The sequence below is a fragment of the Neolamprologus multifasciatus genome, chromosome 5 (genome assembly GCF_963576455.1).
Source record: "Neolamprologus multifasciatus chromosome 5, fNeoMul1.2, whole genome shotgun sequence".
NCBI classification, from domain to species: domain Eukaryota; kingdom Metazoa; phylum Chordata; class Actinopteri; order Cichliformes; family Cichlidae; genus Neolamprologus; species Neolamprologus multifasciatus.
Window position 1 is genome coordinate 11,588,408 of NC_140443.1, and position 25,418 is coordinate 11,613,825.

General features: G+C 42.2%; 1 protein-coding gene across 2 annotated transcripts in view; it reads left to right on the forward strand.

The window, feature by feature from the left end:
• Positions 1-25,418, forward strand: part of stab1 (stabilin 1) — a 183,789-nt gene that overhangs the window by 94,833 nt on the left and 63,538 nt on the right. For both annotated transcript variants that reach the window (XM_085158702.1, XM_085158703.1), the window contains 8 exons: positions 1,644-1,790; positions 3,764-3,820; positions 3,903-4,062; positions 5,859-6,008; positions 9,220-9,324; positions 19,718-19,834; positions 21,645-21,777; positions 21,910-21,970. In XM_085158702.1, coding sequence (XP_085014828.1) covers positions 1,644-1,790; positions 3,764-3,820; positions 3,903-4,062; positions 5,859-6,008; positions 9,220-9,324; positions 19,718-19,834; positions 21,645-21,777; positions 21,910-21,970 — 930 coding nt within the window. The remainder of the gene's footprint in view (positions 1-1,643; positions 1,791-3,763; positions 3,821-3,902; positions 4,063-5,858; positions 6,009-9,219; positions 9,325-19,717; positions 19,835-21,644; positions 21,778-21,909; positions 21,971-25,418) is intronic.

Here is a 25,418-nt window from a genome sequence, read left to right on the forward strand (position 1 = left end):
ATTACTTTCATCAACTGATTGATCATGCAGTGATTTTACAGGTCTGTAAACACGAGATGTCTGCAAAAGTATTCACTCACCCATTCAAATAATTGAATTCAGGTGTTCTGCTCACTGTCATCAAATCAAAATTTATTTCTATAGCAATTATTTATTATTTATTTATTTATTTAGAATTTAAAAGTAAACTAAAGAATTTTAAAATCTATAGGAAATTTAACAGGGAGCCAATGTAAGTTGGCTAAAATTGGAGTGATGTGATCATAGATTCTAGTACCTGTTAAGAGACGCGCAGCTGCATTTTGAACTAACTTGGCCGGTAAAGAGAAGAGTGTTGGAGGCCCAAGTAGAGGGAGTTGTAGTAGTCCAGTCTGGATGTGATGAATGCGTGGATAAGTTTTTCCTTAAAGGAAGGAACGGCTTTGCTTTAGATATCTGACGCAACTGGTAAAAGCTGTTTTTTACCACAGTGGAGACCTGTTTCTCTGATTTAAAAGAGCTATCCAGGAACACTCCGAGGTTTCTTACAGTGAGCGAGAGATGGCTAGCAAGAGGACCACAGGTGTATAAAATCAAGCACCTAGGCATGCAGGCTGCTTCAACAAAGATTTGTGAATTCAGGAGCTCAGTGAATTCCAGCTTTGTACCTGATGCTGAGGCACATAGTGCACAGAAGTCCCCAACTTTATGTAGAGTCAGTTGCTACAGACCTCTGAATGTGACCTTCAGTTTAGATCAGAACATTACAGAATGGGTTTCTATAGCCAAGCAGCTGCATTCAAGTCTTACATCAATGAGTGCAATGCAAAGTGTGGATGTAGTAGTGTAAAGCACACCACCACTGGACTCTACAGCAGTGAAGTGACGAATTGCGTATAGCCCCAAGTTCTGGTTGACAATAAAGGGAGTAACTGAATCGCACCTCTCCGTCTGGCGCTCCAATAAAGGAGTCTGGGTTTGGCACTGCACTGTGCCAAGTGTAAAGTTTGGTGGAGGTGGTTTATGATGTGGGGTTGTTTTTCAGAAGTTGGGCTCAGCCCCTTTGTTCCAGTGAAGGGAACTCGTAATGCTTCAGCATACCAAAACATTTTGAACAATTTCATGCTCCCAACTTTGTGGTAACAATTTGGGGAACGCTCCTTCCTGTTCCAAGATGACTGCACACCAGTCAACATGCAAGGGCCATAAAGACATGGATGGCAAGTTTGGTGTGGAAGAACTTGACTGGCCTCCACAGAGTCCTGACCTTAGCTTGACAGAACACCTTTGGGATTAATTAAACTGGAAACTGCGAGCTAGGATTTCTTGTCCAACATCAGTGTCTGACCTCATTAATCCACGTCTGGAAGAATGGTCAAAAATTCCTATAAACACATATTCTTAAACCTCGTGGAAAGCGTTCCCAGAAGAGTTGAAGCTGTTATAGCTGCACAGGGTGGGCTGAGATCATATTAAACCTGAGCGAATACTTTTGGTTATATAGTGTATTGTGAATATTCACAAAACTCCTGCTGTTTGTTTTTACACCACCAACAAAATGATCATAACATCACTCTGTTGTCTCTAATGAATGGTTTCCATTTTAGTCTACTCTGTTATTGCTTAGTAGTTGTATTTTTTAAAACGTGTGTGTCTGTTTTTAGGGTTCAATAGTAATAAATGAAAATGAGGCCAAGGTAGTGGACCGCTACCTGAACTTCCAGAATGGCGTGGCCTATGGCATCGACCAGCTGCTGGAACCTGCTGGCCTCGGGGCATTCTGTGACACCATCGAGAACAGAACCACTTACGTGAGTAACACTAACAATGCTACCGCTTCAACTCCAGTACTGCCACTGGGGGAGTCATTTTACTGTGTGCTCCAACAGCACTAGTAAATGCAGTGATGTAATTTACTAAAGAAATTATGTTGTTTATTTTCATCTGATTTTCAAAATTAGAATCAAAAGGTTCTCAAAATAAAAAAAGAAATCTGGGTATTGGGTTCATTAGTTTTGATTTAGACTGATTAGACAAGGCTAGGTAAAGTATTTGTTTGTTACTGCAGGTAAAAAATTAAGCTAAACATAACAAATGGAAATGCTTATGTAAATGGTGAAACTTAACCTAAATTTAGAATGAATACAATAAATTAAGTATTATCTATATACTATAGCTCCAAGTTCTGGTTCAGAGTAAGTAAGCAGGTAAGCAAGTCTCAGTTTCAGCTGTGGAGAAAAGACTTTGAACCGCGGGTTTGACAGGATGAGTTGCAGCAAGAAAGCCATTGCTAAGACATCAGAATAAGACAAAGAGGCATGCCTGGGCCATGAAACACTGCCATCGGACCACTGAAGACTGAAAAAAAAGTTTTATGGACTGATGAATCATATTTTGAAATCTTTAGTTCATCACACAGGATCTTTTTATGCTGTCAGGTAAGCAAAAGGATGGTTCCACATTGTGTGGCATCAACTGTCAAACATCGACAAGGAAGTGTGGTTGTCTGGGGCTGTTTGTGCTGGAGTCAGGGTCCATGATTTCTTTTTAAACTCAAATTGCTTATTTTACTATGCTTTCATTTCAGTGTGCAATGTGAAATTAAACTGCATAATTTTTAATAAAAAATTGGAATAAAAAATTGTTCTAAAATTTTTGACCAGTAGTGTATGCACAGAAAAGGAACCGAGACATATAGCAGATTAGATAAAAGTTGAAATTAAAATTAAAACAGATCTTTGATCATAGGATTTATTTTAAAATTTAGGAAGCTAAATTGTTTATTAGCTTCTTCTTGTGTAGAGTAGGAATAGATCATACAATTGCCTCTGGCCATTAGCAACCAAGCTAACAACTAAGCTAAGCTTTGTTTTACTAAATTGTTGGGATTGAATAATGTGTAATTCCCAGGATGAGCGCCAGGTGAATAAACACCTGTCATACGAAGGCTGTGTGCAGGCAGGAGCGGTGGTAAGGAGGACCCAAAGTACAGACTCCGGAGACAAACGTGAACTCAAAAAAAAAAAAACAGCTGTAATGCTGAACTCAAAGTAACAAACTTCAAAAATACAAAGAATAAACGCAGGCAGGCAGGCAGGCAGGCAGGCAGGCAGGCAGGCAGGCAGACAGACAGACAGACAGACAGGCAGGCAGGCAGGCAGGCAGGCAGACAGACAGACAGACAGACAGACAGACAGAACACAAAGCATGAATGAGGGTAGATCGTGACACAGACAGACGAAAACACAGGGCTTATATACACAGAGGGAGCAATCAGGGAATGAGAGACAGGAGGGAAACACAGCTGGACAAATCAGGGCTGACGAGACAAAGGAAGCAAAACCAGACGCATTAACATGAGACACGGATTTTTAAAGTAAAACAGGAAACACAGATTGAACTTACAGACACAGACTCACAAGCAGGCACTGCAACAGAGGGAACAGAGACGTGGGACCAGGGCAGACACAGACACTGACTGGACACAGAATAGAGGGAGCAAGGAAAGCAAAACTTCAGAACTAAATAATCACACACCAAGAAAAACTGGGGAAAAATAGAAATGCAAAACAGAAACCAAAACTTTCACAAAAATAAACCAAGATGCCAGCACAAATAAAAGGTACAAAACTGAAACCACTGGGTCAACGACCCACGTACCCTAACAAGACCAGAAAACTACAAAGGCTCTCACATTAGCATGTGCCCTGGTGGATTAAGTAGGGCTTTAACCCTGTTATCTCGTGACAAATAATCATTATCTCACTTATCTTAAATATTTCAGGGGCGCTGTGGAAGCTGCATCTTCACTCCGTCCTGTCCCTTCAAACACTATGACACGGTAAGGTCTGCTAAAGCATGTGAGCATTAGCTGCTTATAGATAAAGACTGTGGAGATAAATATCATTTCTGTATTCTTCCAGGGAAAGAGGGAGGGCTGTTTGAACTCGCGCTCCAGGTATCGCTACTCATACTTGTATGATGACCTGGATCGTTTCAGCAGATATGGCTGTAGGAAAGTTTGTAGCTTTCCAGGCTGGGTACAGAAGTGCTGCAAAAACCACTTCGGGCGAGACTGTCAAGGTAAGAGGGGAAGGGATGGAGGCACTTATGTGAGGAATTGTGCTTTTGTTTGTACAGAGATGTTCTTGGTTTTTGCAGCTTGTTTAAAGACTGAGTTACAAATTCTGAAAGTCACAAGGTTTAGTTTGGATATTCAAGTTGTTGAATTTATGTAGTTTTTATTGAAAGCATGTTTTCTCAAAAATATTAGTCACACTTCTGGTTGGCTAGATATTACTGATGCTTACTTATCCAAGTGAGAAAAATGTGGACTTACGGTCTTTCTAAACTGCTGTGAAAAAGTATTTTGTCCCCTTCCTGATTTCCTGATTTCACACTGACATGTTTCAGATCAGGAATCAGATTTTAATATTAGACAAAGATAATAATAAGATACCAATACACGAGCCGAGATAAGAGATGGACACATGACAACTCACATCTACCGGACATGACACAAGACCACATCCATCCTTGGATGAACAATGCCTGATACAGATACGTGTTTAACACAACATGTGGGAAACACACTGTAACATGTGCACCAATTCTGATCTCTGATCACACTTTCAGAATGACTTGTGTAAAGTGCACATCAACATCAACATCCTCATCCAGGAAGAAGCGCTCAACTTTAACAGATTCTAAAGAGACTGTTGATCAGCGTTGGAGTTTCCCTGGTTTTATTTTTGCTTTTTCTTTATTTGTGTTATCCCTTGTTTAAAAGCTGTAATTTCACAGATGATAGCGACATCACTCACAGCATATGCAGATGTACCACAAACTGATGAGGATCATGAAGACTTCTTTTCCTATTTGTTAGATGAAGATGAAGTGCAACTAATGATGTAGTAACTGAAAATGTGAAAGACAAGTAGTTACTTACTGATAACATGTACATTTCATTTCGTGATAAACAGGAGGGAATGTCAGAAGAAAATTGTACATAGTGTGATCAGCTACATGAAATGTGCTCTTTTTATGGATCACTGAGCAATCCACATGTCTACGTGACTTTTCACATAAACTCTTGTGTGATAAACTTATTTAGCAACTAACAGCTTCCTCTATATTAAGAACATACAGACTTAGAAAAGGGGAACCTCAGCTCTGAGTTCTTAGAATAACTTTGTTATCTTTGTACACACATGTGACAAGCTTGTATAAATAAAGAACGCAGACAGTGACAGAGCGCGAGTCCGTGAGTGCCTCCTGTGAGGACGAGCGCTCAGTGCCCTCGCGAGTAAAGACGACTGCAGTGTTTGTGTTTTCTAACTCAGGTGTCTTAGCTGAAGAACTAAGACACCTGAGTAGCTGAAGAACTGTGGAAGCTGTGGAAGCTGTTAGTTGCTAAATAAGTTTATCACACAAGAGTTTATGTGAAAAGTCACGTAGACATGTGGATTGCTTAGGATTGCAAGTTAAATTATATTTAAGTTAAATAATAACTTAAATATACTTGTGTTAAATATAATTTAACACAAGTTAAATTATATTTGTCTACATGTGACAAATATGTAAAAAGCTAGGAAATCAAGGAGGGGGTAAATACTTTTTCACAGCACTGCAAGCCGTCTTGGTAATGCCTATGGGCAGTTATTTTGAAGCCCCTGGAGTAAAACCTTTTTTCAGAGGTCACAGGGACATGAAAGCTGGGTAGGGCTGGGTGTGCCATCATGTTTACCTTTGCAGAATTCTCCCACAGACTTCCGTCTCTGTCAGGTCCCACTGAGCAAAGTTAATAAAGACTGGAAGAGAGTTTCTTTTTTTCTTTGTTTCCATGCTATGTTTTGACCCTTTTCTTCTGTCTGTTGCAGTTTGTTCAGGTGGTTTGGAGGCCCCTTGTGGCAAACATGGCGACTGCAACGACGGTAATCTCGGTACTGGAACATGTAGATGCCACACCGGATTCAGAGGGGAATCTTGCGAACTGTGTGCCGCTGGGTTCTATGGCCCTAACTGCACAGGTAAAATGCTTTTTAGTTTTTATCATCGCTCAGTGGAAAAACAAAGAGAGTGCACCTTTTGTAGATAAGGTCTGCTCTCCAACAGCTCTTCAGAAGTGGCTGTTGGAGAGACCAAACAGCCACTTCATAAATGCATGGCACAACATAGAAGAACCCCTCAATGGGACAAGACTCAGCGGTTCATCTGCATCTAAAGGACAAAGGTCACTCTTTTGAGGATGCCAATGTTCACATTTTGGACAGAGAAGGCAGATGGTTTGAAAGAGGAATGAAATAAGCCATCGATGGCACCATCTTTGAACAGAGGCGGTGGCTTACGACACCAGCTGTCTGCCATCTATTATCCAATTTTGAAATCCCTTCCCAGACGCCTTAACGCCCACTCACATCCTGGGCCATCTGACCTCAGGAAATCACATGATAAGGTGGGTCTAGGTTTCACAGTGGGTTCATCCGAAACCTTGGCTGACTGTGACCCACACCCATTTTCACACCTTGGCTTGTGTGATTAGGTAGAGGATCAATAGGGGGTCCATGACCCTTTTGGGGGGACACTCCCATAGGGTTTAAAATCTGGGATTCTCCACCAGTTGCTCTTAGAACTCAAGAACTCGAACTCAAGCTTCTCGAATGAGAGGTGAAACATCTTCAAGAAACCTAGAAAAGTCCAGACGCTTTTCTTTCCAAGCCCCTCAGACTACGATGACCTGGATGACTGAGAACCTTCACAGACTTTTGATGAGGGAGGTTTTCCTTTAATTTCTTGCTTCCAGTGCTGTGTAGTGCTCACTGATGAACAAGAATATCTGGTAATGAGCCAAAGTTAGCGCGATAGGCTGATTTTCATATAAATGCTCAGTTCTTAGAACACTTTCTAGAAATAAGACCAGAAGATAATCAAAAACAATCACAAGCAACATCCATAAGTGAAGACTGACTCTGGCATGGAGGGAATTCTCACTTCACAGCTTCCTCCTCCATCCTCACACCTTTTCCTCACAACTCTCCCACTTGACTGGGAAGAGCTGAGGAAGGGAGGAGACATGTGAGTGCAATGAAAAGCAGCACTTGAGGCAGCAGCTCTCTACCACCTGCAGGGGGCAGTGCACAGAAATGCAAAATCTCAATCATAAATTTGGTGCACAATTTTGGTATTAAAAAAGCAGTGTTAAAAGTCTAAAAATAAGAGGAGGGTGTGTTTCAGCCCTTTGATGTATTCACCATGGCTGCGTTGTAACCCTTTAATATGCTGTGGCGAAAGAAAGTAGCAAATCTGGCATCAGCAGACAGTCTCACCCCCATCAGCTCTCCAGCAGTCTGTCACCATGGCAACGCTCCACACTTACCATCACACAGCTGGGTGTGTTTCCAGCTCAGGACAAACCTGCCAGCTGTCTTCGCTTAGAGCCAAACCACCAGAGCAGATTTTTTTGTTTTTCTTTAAATGTGGATACGGCTGCTCATCTTTGCCTGTTTGAGTTTAACAGTCTTTATTAAATCCAACTCCACTCAGTGTTTCTCCACAGAGGAACACAGGTGTGTCCTCGCTTTGGAGGAGACAGCAGAGGTGTCAGTTAGAGCTGGAGTCGATTTGAAACTCTTCGTCACAGCAGGAACAAAACACGTTGCCATGGTTGCTCAATTCATCCAGAGCAGATTGAGGTGTACAAAGAGCACTCTGCAGCTTTAGTTAAAGTGAAGCTGTTGCATAACAGCTCTTATAAAAAACAATGAAACTTTTGATGAAAAAAAACAGCATTTATGTAATATTTAATTAACCCATGATTATTAATTCATGTGTGTTACAGCAATTAAAATATTAGTATTATTAACAATAATACTAATACTAATAATTATATCTGACAGATGTCTCTCAGCCTAAAAGATGATATATTGTATTAAAGATGGTGACAACATGAAGCTTTCCTGTCTCTGTTCTTGTGGCAGCAGAGCTGAATCAGTCTTTTGGGGAAGATGCTCCGCTGCCTCCTAGTAAGCAGTGCAGTCCATTCACACACTGGTGATGGCAAGCTACATTGTAACCACCAAATCTGACGGAGCTATGCCATTCTAACATACTGAAGACTGACTGTCAGGTAGTCAGTAATCCATGAGATGGTGGACGTGTTCACTGATATTTTCAGGAGCTTCTCTCTCAGAAGCAGCAGCTGAATCATTTCAAATTGACTTGATAAATCATAGAAAGTATCCTCACTGTGCAGCTGTTACTCTCCAGATTGGGAGTAGGTTCTCTGCAGCATGAAGATGATTGAATCATCCACTCCCAGATTTGGTTGGTGTACAAACTGCAGAGGATCAATAGATGTTTCCACCTGTAGTCTCAGGTGAGCCAAAACTGGTGTTTCCAGTACCTTCTTCACATGCGACGTGAGAACAGCTGGTTGATAATTGTTAATCTCTGATGGTGTCAGCTTCTCTGGTAGAGAGGATGTTATCTATAACGCTGATTTGTTCTCTTCTGTCAGACTCAGGCTGCAAATGTGACTTAGGCTCACAGACAGCTCACCAACATAGATCCTTGGAGCATAAATAAAATCAAAAGCATAATATTAAAATAAGAAATATGACAAAAATTAGATTTATGCTGTGTGATTTATGAAGTGGACCTTATCTGCTTTTCATTTTTTATATTTTAAAAATAATGTTGCTCATATAAAACATAATCCAGATGTGAGCCCAAAGCTCAGGCTTCAGGCTGCTCTAAATGCTCATTTCACAGTTTTTCCTACTCTTGGCTCTGCCTCATGTCAAAGGAAGGGGACATCTGGTGAGCACAGAAACTCCACCATTTTTAAACCTTCTGTTTGTGAGTTAGAGCCAATCAGAAGAAAGTTGGCTTAAAGTAAGAGGAGCTAAATCAACTTGTTTTAGACAGTGGATGAACTGAGGGGCTGCAACAAGGCCTGGTGTCAGTTTAACAATAAAAACATAGAGCTGAAAATGAACATGTAAGGTCCATTTAAACTGCATTGGGGGAGCAGTAGATAACTTTGAACTATGACTCTTACAGCTGTACTGATGATTAAACGGACAAAGCCACAGGTCATCAAAACCATCGAAGTCACATAATTACAGATCACAGACAGAGCCAAACTACAACTGCAGGAAGTCTGGACGCCTGAAATAACCTGCCTGTTCTCACATCAGTGTTGGACTAGAAAATGTGTCAAGTCTTGTTTGTCTCTCTCAGCCTGTTCCTGCAGGAACCAGGGAAGGTGCAATGATGGCATTGGAGGATCTGGACAGTGTATCTGCAAGCCGGGCTGGGAGGGCAATCGCTGCCAGAACAAAATAGGTGAGATTTCTTCTTGAATGCACAAAGATATGAGACCCTGATTGGGTTTTAATGGTCAACAAAGCTCATGAAAAGAGCCACTGGTTCGTACTGAGGTTGTAAAAATTCTAAAACATCCTACAAATGTATGATTTTTGTTTATTATTTCTTAAATAAAGCTCACAATTTTTTTTAAACAGATGGATACCTTGGTAACCATTAAGGCATGGTTAAATTATCCCTAAACCAAGCCCGTGGTCATTTTAAACCTTAACCAAGTTATTATAAAACAATGAATCTGAGTTGCTTTCTTTTATTTTATCATGTATACTGTTACAGTGGTAAATATTTACTTTAAATAAGGTCGGAGTTGCAAATAATGAGGTGAGTGCCTGTAATACCTACTGTATGAGCAGACTATCTTCATGGCTTTGTACACAGGTCAGGCATAACATTATGACCACTGACAGATATAATGCCATCCATCCATCCATCCATCTTCCTCCGCTTTATCCGAGGCCGGGTCGCGGGGGCAGCAGCCTAAGCAAAGAGGCCCAGACCTCCCTCTCCCCAGCCACCTCCTCCAGCTTATCCGGGGGAACACCAAGGCGTTCCCAGGCCAGCCAAGAGATATAATCTCTCCAGCCTGTCCTGGGTCTGCCGTGGGGCCTCCTCCCGGTGGGACATGCCTGGAACACCTCACCCAGGAGGCGCCCAGGGGGCATCCTTGTCAGATGCCCGAACCACCTCAGCTGGCTTCTTTCGATGTGGAGCAGCAGCGGCTCTACTCTGAGCCCCTCCCGGATGGCCGAACTTCTCACCCTATCTCTAAGGGAGAGGCCAGCCACCCTTCGGAGGAAGCTCATTTCTGCCGCTTGTATCCGCGATCTCGTTCTTTCGGTCACTACCCACAGCTCGTGGCCATAGGTGAGGGTAGGGACGTAGATCGACCGGTAAATTGGGAGCTTCGCTTTTACACTCAGCTCCCTCTTCACCACGACGGACCGGTGCAGCGTCTGCATTACTGCAGCTGCAGCCCCAATCCGTCTGTCGATCTCCAGCTCCCTTCTCCCATCACTCGCGAACAAGACCCCGAGATACTTGAACTCCTCCACTTGGGGCAGGAACTCATCCCCGACCCGGAGTGGGCACTCCACCCTTTTCCGGCTGAGAACCATGGCCTCAGATTTGGAGGTGCTGATCCTCATTCCTGCTGCTTCACACTCAGCTGCGAACCGTTCCAGTGCGAGCTGGAGGCCCTCACCTGATGAAGCCAACAGAACCACATCATCCGCAAAAATCAGAGATGAGATTCTGAGTCCACCAAAGCGAAAGCCCTCCGCCACTTGGCTGCGCCTAGAAATCCTGTCCATAAAAATTATCAACAGAACCGGTGACAAAGGGCAGCCCTGGCAGAGCCCATCACCCACCAGGAACGAGTCCGACTTATTGCCGGCAATGCGAACCAAGCTCTTGCACCGGTTGTATAGGGATTGAATGGCCCGTAGCAATGGGCCAGACACCCCATACTCCCGCAACACCTCCCAAGTCCACAAAACACATGTAGACTGGTTGGGCAAACTCCCATGCACCCTCAAGTATCCTCGAGAGGATAAAGAGCTGGTCCAGTGTTCCGCGACCAGGACGAAAACCGCATTGTTCCTCCTGTATCCGAGGTTCGACTAGCGGACGAACCTTTCCAGCACCCTGGCATAGACTTTCCCAGGGAGGCTGAGGAGTGTGATCCCCCTGTAGTTGGAACACACCCTCCGGTCCCCCTTCTTAAAGATGGGGACCACCACTGTCTGGTGGACAGATACAATGAATAACACTTATTATCTCTTCATCATGGCACCTGTTAGTGGGTGGACTATATTCAGGATAAAGTGCACATTTTGTCCTCACAGTTGATCTGTTAGAAGCAGGAAAAATGGAAAAGTGTAAAAACTTGAGTGAGTTTGACAAACTGTGCCGGGTAGCCGACTGCATCAGAGCAGCTCTTGTTGGGTGTTCCTGGTCTGCAGTGGCGAAACAGTTATAGGGTCATGGGCAGCCAAGACTCACTGATGCACATGGGGAGCGAAGGCTGACTTGTGTTTTCTGATCCAACAGATGCTACTGTAACTTATCCTGCAGAAAAAGTTTGTTCTGGTTCTGACAGAAAGATATCAGGATAAACAGTTCATCACAGTTTGTTGCACATTGGGCTGCAGACCAGTCAGGATGCCCTTGGTGACCCCTGTCCACCACCAAAAGCATCAACAATGGACATGAGAGCATCAGACCTGGACCACAGAGCAATGAAAGAAGGTGCCTTGGCCTGATGAATCACGCACTATGGACTATGGGACAAAGTTAAGCCTCTGGAGGCAGTGTAATGCTTTGGGCAATGTTCTGCTGGGAATCCTTAGGTCTTGACCTTCATGTGGATGCTACTTTGTTACGTCCCACCTACCTAAGCACTGCTGCAGACCATGTAGACCCTTTTACGGAAACAGTAAACGGTTCAGCAGGATAATGTGCGCTGCCTGCCTGAGGAGCAGAGCAACGAGTTTGAGGTGGTGATTTTGCCTCCAATTTCCCAGATCTCTCTGATAACCACAGCACAGGGGTTCAAGTCTTGATGGGTCAGGGCTGTTTTGGCAGCAAAAGAAAAAGGTCATTAGGTTATGCCTCATCGGTGTATGTTGTCATTTAGGGGGGAAATTGTCCCTAATGGTTATCTCAGAAGTTCCACCCATCTGCTATAACTGTTCTCCACTTTAAAGAGCTTGTTAAACTACAAAAAACTTAGGGCTATCCTCAACATTTTAACCAGTTTTTCTCTGTTCCAGCCAAACAGCGATGAGATACGATGAAAACCACATCTGAGTGACTCATTTTAGTTTCAGTTAGGTTTTTGGCTTTTAACAGTTAAGAAGATAATGAGATACAGCAATGACTTGTTGCTTTTATCTTTGCTACAAAGCTCTTCTGGTCTGTTCTGTCTTGTGTTATAAAACGAGCACAGCCCTTTCATTTATAGCCAAAACTTATTCGCTGTTTAGGTCGTCTTGAGCCAGACTTTCATCAGTAAGATTTATAAAGAGGAGCTTAAAGTCATGATGTGAAAGGATCATGAACAGCTGCAGCTTCCTTTGTCTCCAGATCCCCCAGCATCTACTACCTGTTCCACTTTTGGCAGTGTGTGCTTGAGATGTAATTTGATTTTTAGCTTCGGCTCTCTTTCAGTAGCTTCTGTACTCGTCTCTGGAGATATGCGAGCCCGTAGCCAACTGCACCTCTTTTTGTCCTTGTCCAAACCTCCACCTCACAACGGAGAGGCTGCAGGTCAGCAGGGACCAGTGGTTCTTCCTATGAGACTACCTTTATGGTCGAAAACATCGCCAACCTCCTCCTGTTTTTTGTTTTCAATGTATTTATCGTTTATTTAGATGCAAAGATAGTTTAATAAATGCATGATGTTTGAGTGCATGGATAATCATGTTAAATAATCTATTTCAGTGTTTGATCAACATAATTCCAACCATGTTTGTTTTGGTTTTTTTTTACTTAAGACTGCCCATTAAAAAACACAGAAAACCTCTTGATGCATTCTCAATCATCCAGGAAAATAAATCTCCAAAAGTTGATTCTGTTCATCTGGACGTAGCGTATTCTGGGAGAAACGTTTCGTCACTCATCCAAGTGACTTCTTCAGTCTCAGCTGACTGCAGGTTTCCCCAATCTTATAAACAGTACATTTGCATAATGACTGAAACCAGCCCACTGAAGGAACAATGGGCTGTGAGGCCAGTTCCTTAATCATAATTAAGGAACTGGCATCCACATACCTGAACCAATGACTTGGTGGTGTTCCAGGGTAGGATAGCAGAGCCCTCTTTTCCACTTCTTCCATGTACAAATTGGCCACGATGGGTGAAACTGGGGAGCCCATGGCACACCCATGTTTCTGCCTGTAGAACTGACCCTTGTATGTGAAGTAGGTGGAATGAAGACACAGTTCCAAAAGCAAACACACTTGGTCGATGCTGAGAGTGGTCCTGTTGCTGAGGTTGGTGTCATCCTGTAATCTCTTACGAACTACCTCCAACGCTTCCGTAACTGGGATGCAAGTGAAGAGAGATGTAACGTCGTGCGAGACCAAGGTTTCATCTGCCTCCATAATGACATCTCTCACCTTCTCAATAAAATCCAGGATAATTTAAATAATATATCTATGATTAAGAAAGACAGCCAAGTGGTAACCTCATCAAAAGAAATAAATTCAATTTTCAAATCATTTTATCAAGATTTGTATACCTCTGCCGGTGCAATTAATGAGGGGGAGGTGAAGACTTTTTTTTCAGGTCTACAATTACCTACTCTTTCTGAGGAACAGAAAACAAGATTGGATGAACCTATAACTGAAGAAGAGGTCAGGGCAGCGATCTCATCAATGAAAAATGGAAAATCGCCAGGCTTGGATGGCTTCCCGATTGAGTATTATAAGAAATATATTGATATTTTAGCTCCAGTCTTGCATAAAGTTTACCTTGAGGCACTAGAAATAGGTTCCTTACCGAGTACATTTAGTGAGGCACTAATCTCCCTCATTCCTAAAAAGGATAGGGATCTATCGGACCCATCAAATTACCGACCAGTAAGCCTTTTAGGCGTTGACTGCAAAATTTTGACGAAGGTTTTGGCCTTCCGCCTGGATCAAATATTACCAGATATCATCAATGGTGATCAGGTTGGTTTTATTAAGAATAGGTCCTCCGGTGATAACATTAGAAGACTTCTTCATCTCATGCACAAAAGCAAATCTAGTCTAGCTCCGGTTGCGGCCTTCTCGCTGGATGCTGAGAAGGCTTTTGATCGGGTAGAATGGGGCTTCCTTATGACAACCCTTGCAAGGTTTGGGTTTGGGCCTGGATTTTGTAATTGGGTCAAAACTGTATATGCAAGCCCAAGGGCAGCAGTTTTGACAAATGGATTGGTGTCAGAGTTTTTCCATCTCACTCGCGGGACCCGGCAGGGGTGTTCTTTGTCCCCGCTGCTTTTCACAATATTTCTGGAACCACTGGCCTTGGCTATTCGAGCTAACAGGGATGTCAAAGGTGTTCATGCAGGGGGTATCGAGCACAAGTTATTTCTATATGCTGACGACATCTTAGCAGTATTAACGGATCCCATACAGTCTCTACCAGCACTACTCACATGTGTTGAGTCATTTTCAAGGTTGTCAGGTTATAAGATAAACTGGTGCAAATCGGAAGGCATGCTACTATCAGCATCATGTCATTCTAGATGCATTACTCCATTCAATTTTAAGTATTTACCTTCAGGTATGAAGTATTTAGGAATATTATTAACACCCAAACTGGAGGATATTATGCTTTCAAATATGGAACCTCTCCTCCTAAAGATAAAAACAAATCTGGAGAAATGGGGTAAATTGAATCTTACACTATGGGGTAAAATTAATGTGATTAAAATGATGGTGGCCCCACAGTTCAATTATGTTTCCATGATGTTACCTGTAAGAATTCCTTTACACATATTTAGTCAATTTGAAAAGTTAATTAAAGATTTTTTGTGGAATAACAAGAAGCCAAGAGTGAATATAAAGAAAATGTGGGCCTCTAAAGACATTGGGGGAATGGCCCTCCCAAATGTGAAGTTGTATAATTTAGCTTTTGAAATGTCAAGACTGGCCAAGCACTGGACAGGTTTGGACTCTGAGCTGAGCTGGAGGAAGATCGAACAGGAACTAGTGAGCCCTTTTACACCCTTGGATGTTCTCTCACAGGGCTCGGCAATTAATGGACAAGACTTTCATAATAACCCGGTGCTCGGGTATTCTAAAGCTGTCTGGGTAGAGGTGCACAAGGTGTGTGGAGCATCTCATTTAAGACAACCTTATACCTCGCTATGGAACAACACCGCTGTACAGATTGGGCGAAAAACAGTGTTCTGGAAGGAATGGCTTGTCAAAGGCATACACAGGATAAGTGATCTTTACTCAGGGGGAGTGTTTATGTCATTTGCTGAAATAACCCAAAAATATGGTTTGATAAGAGAAAATAATTTTTGGAAATATTTACAAATAAGGGATTGTATTACCAAAGGAAAATTTACTCAAAGCTCAAATATGGTGGTGGAGTTTTTAGAATTGTCCAATACAGCACATAGAGCAGCTGTTTTCTACAAACTGTTTAACAATCCAAAAAAAGAGATATGTGAAAACTTGAGGATTATATGGCAGAGAGATTTGAGTTGCGCAATTTCTAAAGAAGAATGGTGTAGAATTTTGTCATTCTCTGATAAATATATAAGAGAGGCCAGGGGTAAATTTACTCAGTATAAATTAATACACAGATGGTACTTTACTCCGTCCAAACTTTACAGAATGGGAATCAGTCCCAGTAATATATGCTGGAAATGTAGTTTAGATCCAGGGACATTTATGCATGCTATTTGGGAATGTAGGAAAGTTTATCCCTTTTGGCAAAAAGTATTGGACAAAATAGGAAGGTGGATTGGTTTGATAATACCCTTGTCACCAAGACTGTGCTTATTAGGGGATCAGTCGGTGTTACCTGGGGTTTCAAAGTATGACTTTGTGGTTATAAAGGTGGGGGTGATTGCAGCGGCTCGAGTTATTCTCAGTGTATGGAAGGAACCATCTCCTCCAGAATATAATAGGTGGAAGGAAAATATGCTGAAAATGGTGTCGTATGAAAAATTCTTGGCTAGGATTAATGATGATAGGGAGGGTTTTGACAAATCATGGGGACGTGTTTTTGGCTGAGATGGTTGGAATTTATTTGGTCAGGGAAGTTATCTTTAGTTAAATTTTATGCTTGCTGCGTTGTATGTTTGTTTAGGCACTCAGTAATGGAATAACTTAAGATTTTATGGTCCTTTTTTTGCGGGTGTACCGATAGTAAGTATTGAAAATAGAACCAAAATGCAAAGGTGAATTAACCATGGGATTGGAAGCTGTCGTTTCTTTTTTCTTTTCTGTTGTTGTTTTGTTTGTTGTTTTGTTTATGTTTTCATGTGGTTAAATGTTAAAAACAAATAAAGACTTCAATTACAAAAAAAAAATAAAATCCAGGGTGTTCTGGATGTGGTGTTCAGAGCTGCCCACCAGCGGGTTGAGGATCGAAGCCAGAAACTTGGCGATGTTATAGGTGACCGAGTTGATCATACAGACAATCGGTCTTAAAGGTGCACCCTGTTTATGTATTTTCGGCAAACCATACAGACTTGGTGTAGATTCCCCTGGGTATAGCCTGTGGTATGAGGTCCGGTCAATAGCCTTGTCTTGTTCTAACTGCTTCAGACAGTCTAACACCCTCTTCCTGTAGCCACTTCCCTGGTCTCGTTTCAGGGGCTCATAAGTATTTTCATCACTGAGTAGTGACAAAATCTTCTCATGATAGTCTTTCTGGTTTAGCAATACTGTGCACCTACCCTTGTCTGCCGGAAGGATGATAATGTTGTTGTCATCACTAAGTGATGTGAGTGCCTTCCTCTCCTCCATGGTGATGTTGGATGCTGGGGGCTTTGCATTGCTGGGACAGGCCGAAACTTTCATCCATAGTTGCTCTGCTTCCACTTTTGCAATATTGTTGTTACGAATTGCTGTTTCTGTGGCTGTGATCAGCTCCACTAGCGGGATTTGTCTCGGTGTGACAGCAAAATTCAACCCTTTAGCAAGGATGTTTTTCTCTGTTCGGGTGAGCTGTCTGTCAGACAGATTCTTCACCCACTTGTCCACATCCTCCGTGTCGCATCCTTGTCTCTTTTGGCCACTGAGGACACTCTCCGTATTTTGCGGTGGTTTCTGACGTACAACAAGTAAGTCAAACTTCCTTTGTTGCCTGGTCTTAGACTTCTTGTGCTGAGCTATATGAGCCTTCTCAGTAAAGTCAAACACCTTTTTAAGAGTATTCTCACCTAAAAGTGTTGTCAGTCTCTGTCGGATCCGCTCCTCTTGAGATTTTAGCATGTCGATGGTAAAGTTTGTTTGCCTCACCCGTTCATTAAGCAACTGATGCTGTGCCTTCTGGAGGATTTTTGTTGCCCGGAAGCCTTTAACTGAAGAGCTCTTTTGCAGACTTTTAGGAGTAATCCTGTTTTGTCTGCATCTGAGGCTGAATCTCAGGTGGTTCCTGTAGTCCGTGTGAAAATCAAATCTCAGGACGTACTACATTTCACGGATCACATTAACTAGGTGGACCGACACATCAAATTCACCAGGGAGGATATGAAAAGTGGCAGGTTAGCCTTCTTAGACTGTGAGATTTCCATCAGTAATGGGGGACATCTAAAAGCTGACGTGTACCGTAAACCTACACATACGGATCAGTATCTAAGGTTTGACTCTCATCATCCACTGGAGCACAAACTGGGTGTCATCAGGACGCTACAACACAGAGCGAACACCATCCCCACTGACACAGCGGCCAGGGAGGCAGAAGAACAGCACATCAAGAAGGCCCTGAGTAAATGTGGTTATCCCAGCTGGACTTTTATCAAAGCTGGAAAGGCACCTAAAGAAAGCTCCAGCCGATCCAGGAGAGAAGGACAACTGCTGCATAAGCAAAACCCTGTAGTGATCCCATATGTGTTAGGAGTACCGGAACAGTTGAGATGCATTTTTTTCGAAACACCGCGTCTCTGTGGCTTTTAAACCCCAAAACATGCTGTGCCAAAAAATTGGTCCACCCCATGGATCAGGTCTCCCCACCACAAACAGAGTAACATAGTGTACGCTGTTAAGTGCCAGGAGGATTGCCAGGATTTATACATCGGGGAAACCAAACAACCTCTGGCGAAGCGGATGGCACAACACAGAAGAGCTACCTCGTCAGGCCAGGACTCTGCAGTCTATTTACACCTACAGGCTAGTGGACACTCTTTCAAGGATGAGGATGTACACATCCTGGACAGGGAAGAACGCTGGTTTGAGCGTGGAGTCAGGGAGGCCATTTACGTGAAAAGGGAAAGACCATCTCTGAATAGAGGAGGGGGCCTAAGGGTACATCTTTCGCCATCTTACAATGCTGTGATTGCAGCCACTCCCCAACTCTCTGTGAACGGTACTCATGGCCATTGATCAGTAGGTTTCAGTCATTATGCAAATGTACTGTTTATAAGATTGGGGAAACCTGCAGTCAGCTGAGACTGAAGAAGTCACTTGGATGAGTAACGAAACGTTTCTCCCAGAAAACGCTACGTCCAGATGAACAGAATCAACTTTTGGAGAACACAGAAAACCCCTCAAATTTGGGTGCAGTTTGCTTCCAGTGCAGGAATATGAGTGTCATTTGTTTTCTTTTTTTTTTTCTGTAACACCTGAGGCATCTGAAGAACATTCGCTGCAAACTACCTGAAGTGTGATGTTGTGCCATCATGCCAGGAAATGATGGCAACACAGTCTTCACTCAGATTAAGACCTACTTTGGATTTGGATCCCTGAGACCTTGTCCTCTTGCTCTTAACAAAATTCAAATTTAAGAGACCACTTTGAGACAGTGGAAGTCCAAGTGCAAATGGTCTATGCAAACAAAATGAGGATTCTGGATCCATGTTGAATGCTTTTGTTTTCTGAAAGTTTCTAGGTTGGTCTCACAAAAACATTCCTTAAATAAACCTGTGAGTTTTATTTTAAAGCCCTGTTTACTCTTGTTAGCTAAGCCCTATTTACCACATAAAGAACTTGAAAAACGTATCCATGCCTTCATCACTCCTTATTCGATTATTGTAACTCTCTTTACCTGGGCCTCCAACTTTCCCTCCTTCAGTGCCTGCAATAGTCCAAAATGCGGCAGCACGCCTCTTAATCGGCACTAGAAAGCATGGGCACATCACCCCGTCCTCGCTAACCTACACTGGCTTCCCGTCAAATATCGCATTGATTTCAAAATCCTTCTGCTCACTTTTAAAATTCTAAATAACCTGGCCCCTAGCCACTTAACTGATCGTCTCTATCCGTACAACCCAAAGAGAGCACTAAGATCCTCCAGCCAACTGCTCCTAATGCAACCAAGGTCTCGTTTAAAAACCAGAGGTGAGCGTGCATTTGCCATCGCTGCCCCTAGACTCTGGAATAATCTCCCAGTCGAAATCCGTACTTCGGAATCAATTCAATCATTCAAATCCCGTTTAAAAACACACTTGTTTAACTTAGCTTTTGAAACAAATTAGTTTGACTTTCATTCGGCCTGCCTTACACCATGTAAATGCAATTTTAAGTATAATTGTACTATTTGTTCTTTGTTCTGCCCGCACTGTGGTTTTATTGTGAAGCACTTTGATGTACACTAGTCTTTTAAATGTGCTATATAAATAAACTTTGACTTGACTTGATTTGACTTGTTATCTTCTACTGAGATAAATCCCCCGTCTGCCTTTCTAGGCTCAATCCCAAAGGAGTGCCGGCAGTGCCACGCTCAGGCTGACTGTGTGCAAGGTGTTGGTTGTCTGTGTAAACCGGGATTCCAGGGGAATGGCACCTTCTGCACTCCAGAGCCACGTGAGTGTTGTCCATTGTTGGTGGTCACGCAATAAGAGAAGAGATTAGAGTGCTTTGTAGTCACAGAAGTAAGAGGAAGCTCTGGTAAGTTTTGATCATCCGGGTCCAGCTGTGGTTCCAATAATTAATAATTGTTCGATTGTCAGGGTTTTCTCCTGAACACTGTAGGGTCTTTACCTCATAAAGTCCCTTTAGGCAACTGTTGATGCCAGTTGCCTCAAGGTACTTGAGGTAAATAAACCTGAATTTCATTGAATTTTTCAGGTTTTAATACCACTTGGTTGTAATTTATGAGTGACTGCAGTGTTCAAATCACAAGGATGATCAGATACTACACCAAAAAGTGCAGCATATCAGAATCAGAATCAGAATACTTTATTAATCCCGAAGGAAATTAGGGATATGATCACCTAACAACCACTCATCAACCTATTGGGATCGGTCGAGATTGGTGGTTGTGTCACATCCACTGTTGTTTCTGCTATGCTCTGACAATGTTTTACTTTTTCTAATACAACCCGAAACAGCATGACATCATCAGCGTCATACAACATAAACAGCAGCCATTCCACAGTTCCTTTTTTATTTTATTAACTTCCACCCTTGATTCTAGTTCCCACAAGTTTTCTTGCACACCAGCTACTCACCTCTGTAAATGTATACCCCAGTTTCCCTTCATTTCCTATTAGATTGTGTTAAATTCTTCCCAGTCAGCTGTTCTAACTTTCTGTTAGTATTCTTGATATATTGTTTTGTTTCCTTCTAGTCCTAGGTGTCTTCTTTGTGTATCCCCTTGTTCCTCTCGTGTTTTGTTTCTTTAATTAGCTGACCTAAGTCTGGATCAATAATCTTGATTTTTAACTGTTACCCTGTGCTTGGATCGTCTCTTCTGAGCTGGTACAGTAAATACTTGGTGCATTTAAATGGCTTCAATGAATTAACTTTGAAGGCTCCGGTGATAGTAATTTATCTCTGATTAAAAGATAACAGAACCAGGAATGTGTTGGTGGAGAAGAGACAAAGTATATTCACCTGTTAGTCTTTGATGGCTGATTTGTAACTTATTAACCCTGGCATTGCAGTACAAGAGGCCAGTTCAGCCCTTAGATTAGGGGAAGATTAGCCTCCCTGGCAGTGAACCAGGGGGTCTAATTAAATCAGTTTAATTAGCTTGTCCAACAATTGAGCATGTGCAAGTGATAAGCGTCCATGTGATTCATTACAATACTGGTCAACACTTGATTAACCTTACAATCCAGAGTTTTCCAGCATATAAAAAAGAAAATGGTGGTGTGCCCTGCCCCACCCCAAACAGGTTTTGGTCTCCCTTCTAATCAAAATAACAAAGATTGTAAAAAATCAATTGTTTCAGTAATTTTTTAAAAGCATAAACATTTTTTTTTTGACCTTACTGTTGCCATAGTCCCTTTTCATTTATAGTTTTTATCCCTTATTATTTTCTTTGACTACAGTAACCTGTCATTCTTTCTGTAAATGTTCTTGTTGTGCACATTAGCAGACTGGCAGAATTAATCAAACTGTTTTTGGAGTATTTTAAGAAAGAGCTCTGTGACAGTTTGTTTTTCTTAAAATATTTTCATCCTTCTAGTTTTTCAGTATCAGATTTGTTTTCTCTCCTCAGTGGCACTCCTGTACTGATTGATAATTTGGTTGCTGTAGAAAAGCATCAAAACAGTTCACATTTGTTTCAGGCTCCAGATGTTGCACATGTGGCGAGCTGATGCTTACCCTAAACTGAGCCAGCATTTATAATGAATCAGATGACAGTTTTCTTAAAAACACTCTGCAGCTCCAGACCTTTGCTCTGAGTACAACGGCGGCTGCCATGTGAATGCGGACTGCAACCAGACGGGACTCGTCGTCAACTGTACCTGCCGCAGTGATTACCAGGGAGATGGCTACTCCTGCAGTCCCATTAACAGGTCGGTGTGGCCTTTCATCTTTGTCTTAAATACGTTTTTTTTTCCTGGCTTTCTTGTTGCCTTCATTAAATCAACGTGAGATGTTTACTTTTGGGGACGTGACATCAGGCTGTTTTTCTATCTGCTCTCCAGATGTACTGAAGAGCCAAATGGTGGCTGCAGTGACTTTGCCTCCTGCAAGTTCACTGGTCCAGTGAGTAAATGTTTTTCATCTTTATCCAGTAAAATCTGCAGCAGTGCAGCAAATGTCAGCAAAGAAGTGAATAAAATGTCATTTTTTTCTTTTCAAGTTGTTTAGAGTTTAATTAAATTAAATCTGATTATACTAAATATACAGGAAATGCATCATATGCTAGTTCAGACTGAGAGTGGGATATAGAGCAGAAGTAGTAAATATTGAAATTGTCAGATGTCATGTATGTGAGAAAAAGCCAAACTATAAAAATGCATCATTTGTGTGCGTTCATTTTGTTGAGTGGAGTTGAATTAAATTAATTAAATTAATTGACTTAAAAAAAGAGAAAACTGGGAATTACATTAGGAGATAGAATTTAATTAAGTTTTATTAAGTTTCATATCTCAAGTTGATCATCTTTATCTGGTTATTATAGCTATTTCAAAGACTCCCAACTGAAATAAATGACAAGCACTTCATTAAATGGGAGGAATTACTATGGCTGCACATTTGGCAAGGGGCATAACCAAGAATAGGATTTTGAGCTATTATACTGGAAAAGCGCAAAGGAGAACTTGCTTAAATCAAAGCACAAATCTTAAAACCCGTTCTCTGTTCACCGTCTGGGGTAGTGGGCTGGGAGGAGGAACTGGCCCTCTGGTCGGGGTCTGGGCTGGTGGGCTTCCCTACTGCTGCGGGTCCGGCTGGTGCCCCCACCCGCTGGTGCATTGGTGGTTCTCTGGGGCTGGGTGCTCAAATGCATAGTGGATCATTCCCGACAGCAGTTTGGCTGGGCCGGGCCCCCTTGGCTTTGTTGGGCCGTTGCTGGGGGTGGGGAGCCCTCAGGTCTATTTGGCCCAGGGCTCAGCTCACACAGGTGTACAAACAGGTACTCACAGACACACATTATGTGTCATGTATCATTAATACTGTGTGCTGCTCAGTAGCATTTAATATTTATTATTTACCGCTATTTATGCATATGTTGGTTGTTGCTGTGGTTTCCATGCTGTGTTGTTTTTTGCTTGTTTTTTTTTTTTCAGCAGGTGGTAAAGCAGATTTTCAGTGTTTTTTCTCTCTCTTCTCTGTTTTTCTCTCCCTCTCCTTTTGCCTACTTTCTCCCCAACTTCTCTTTCTTTCTTTATTTCCGTGCCCCGGTCTTTTGCATTCTGATTGTAATAACTCATAATTGTTAAAAATCTAATTAAATATGAGTATCAAGTGGACCAGTATAGCAAAAGCCGTAATGGTAGACTTTGGAAAATAAATCTGTTGGGCATTTAGTTTGGCCTTCAGACAACAACCCTGACTGCTACACTTCCAGACAGGACAGGCAATATATATATGTATATTACAGCACAATTAAGTGCTCTATTGGTGCAACCTAAACTGAAATTAAAGATCTTATTTGTGGGGTTATTCCAATTCAAGCACTGCTGGATGCTGATGCAGAACTTTTGAGAAAAATTTTGATAACATTTTTTTTAAAAACATGGCTAAATACACTGCTAAAAAAAAATTACTAAAATTATTTAATCATAGTATAGTATCATATCATTTAAACTTCATAAACTTCTTCTATTGTTCTTCTCAGTTAAGTACCAGAGGGGGTTGTTAATCACTTTCAGCTGCTTTGGTGTTAATGAAATCACTAGATAGATCACTAGATTCACTAGAGGGGCAACGGTGAGACAATCCTCAGGTTTTATAGGTGTGGGCCACAGGCGTATTTTTCTGTCCATGTCTTTTCGGACATATACGTTTTGCATGTAGCTAGGGTTCGTGTCACTACTAGTACCATGAGCCATATTGGCATTTGTCATAGAATACCAGAATTGGCAGCTCCACCAGTGGTGCCCTGTGCTTTTCACAGATGAGTGCACGTTCACCCTGAGCACATGTGACAGATGTGAAAGGGTCTGGAGAAGCTGTGATGCTGAGAAGATTTTAATGCTGCCTGTAGCATCGTTCAGCATCAGAATTAGAATACTTTAAAATGGCCTGTATTTGTATAGCGCTTTACTTGGTCCCTAAGGACCCCAAAGCACTTTACATGTTCAGTCATCCACCCATTCACACACACACACACACACACACTGGTGATGGCAAGCTACATTGTAGCCACAGCTGCCCTGGGGCGCACTGACAGAAGCGAGGCTGCCAGACACTGGTGCCACCGGGCCCTCTGACCACCACCAATGTGGTGAATACTTTATTAATCCCTGAGGAAATTATGTGGTTACACTTGCTTCAAGACAGTAAGAACAGTAACTAACTTAGCTAAATTAAATAATACAATATATTACAACATTTCAAAATATAACAAATAGCTCAATTATAAATATTGCAGTATATAAGACAAAATTCATATATGTAGCCAAAATTGTTGTTACGGTTTGGATTCACCAGGTGTATATACAAGACGGTGCGGGGGGGGAGTGCTATGTACTGCTGCGTGAGGGAAAAGGGGCTCAATGGAAGTCCAGGGGAAAAGCACGCATTCTCCAGATCATCCACACACACGATCACTGGCTCTCACTCCAACACTTGCCACTCGGGAATCACACGGGGGGAAAATCCAGGGAGCTCTGTAGACAGGGAGACGGGGTTAAATACAACGCACAAAGGAAACACACTTAACTCAACTTGTAGTAGCTTGGCTTCACTAACGCGTGGTAGACAACGATCCAGCGACGAACAGCAGTCACCTCCTGGCTTAAATGCTGATCATCTTAATGAGACCCAGGTGTCTCATCTCCCGAGGGCGTGAACCCACAGTGAGTTCCGCCCCGGCGAGAGAGAAGAGGAGAGAGAGAGGAAGAGAGAGAGAAACAGAGCATGCTGATCAGCGTGCAGCTGATCCGCCTGGCTATGACAGTAACGCATTATTGTACTTAAATTACTTTTCCACTGAAAAAGTAGAGTAACTAATTACTGTTCATTTTTAGGTATTTTAATTACAGTTACTTACAATGTACTTGTGTTACATTGTAAAATAATTAAACTTGCTGAATATCATTATTTAATTTCAATAATTTATCTTCTAAACGTAGAAGTAAACTCTGCCGCTTTAACATAGTTGCAGTGCAGGTGCACGTCATTTCGCGCCAGTTTGCTGTATAGTCGTATTCTAAAGCGGAAGATGTCGGACTCGGCTGAAGCGAGTGGCTGTTTTTTGAAATGGACATATTCCCGTCTCTTCACTTTTCTGAAACAAGCAGACAAGAATATTACAGTAATATGTAAGCTATGTCCTGGGGAGAAAACTATCGGCCGCTGTTAATAGCACGAGTAATCTACTGAAGCGCCTGACACGAGAGCATAGACGAACACTTCTGAGTGATCCTTGTTCATCATCCATGGATAACACCGGGGCAACTCCTGCTAAGCAGGCAAAACTTGATTTTACTTCAGCAGCACAGAAAGCGTCTGAAGGTGAGCTTAAAAAAATGATTGCAGGCTACAT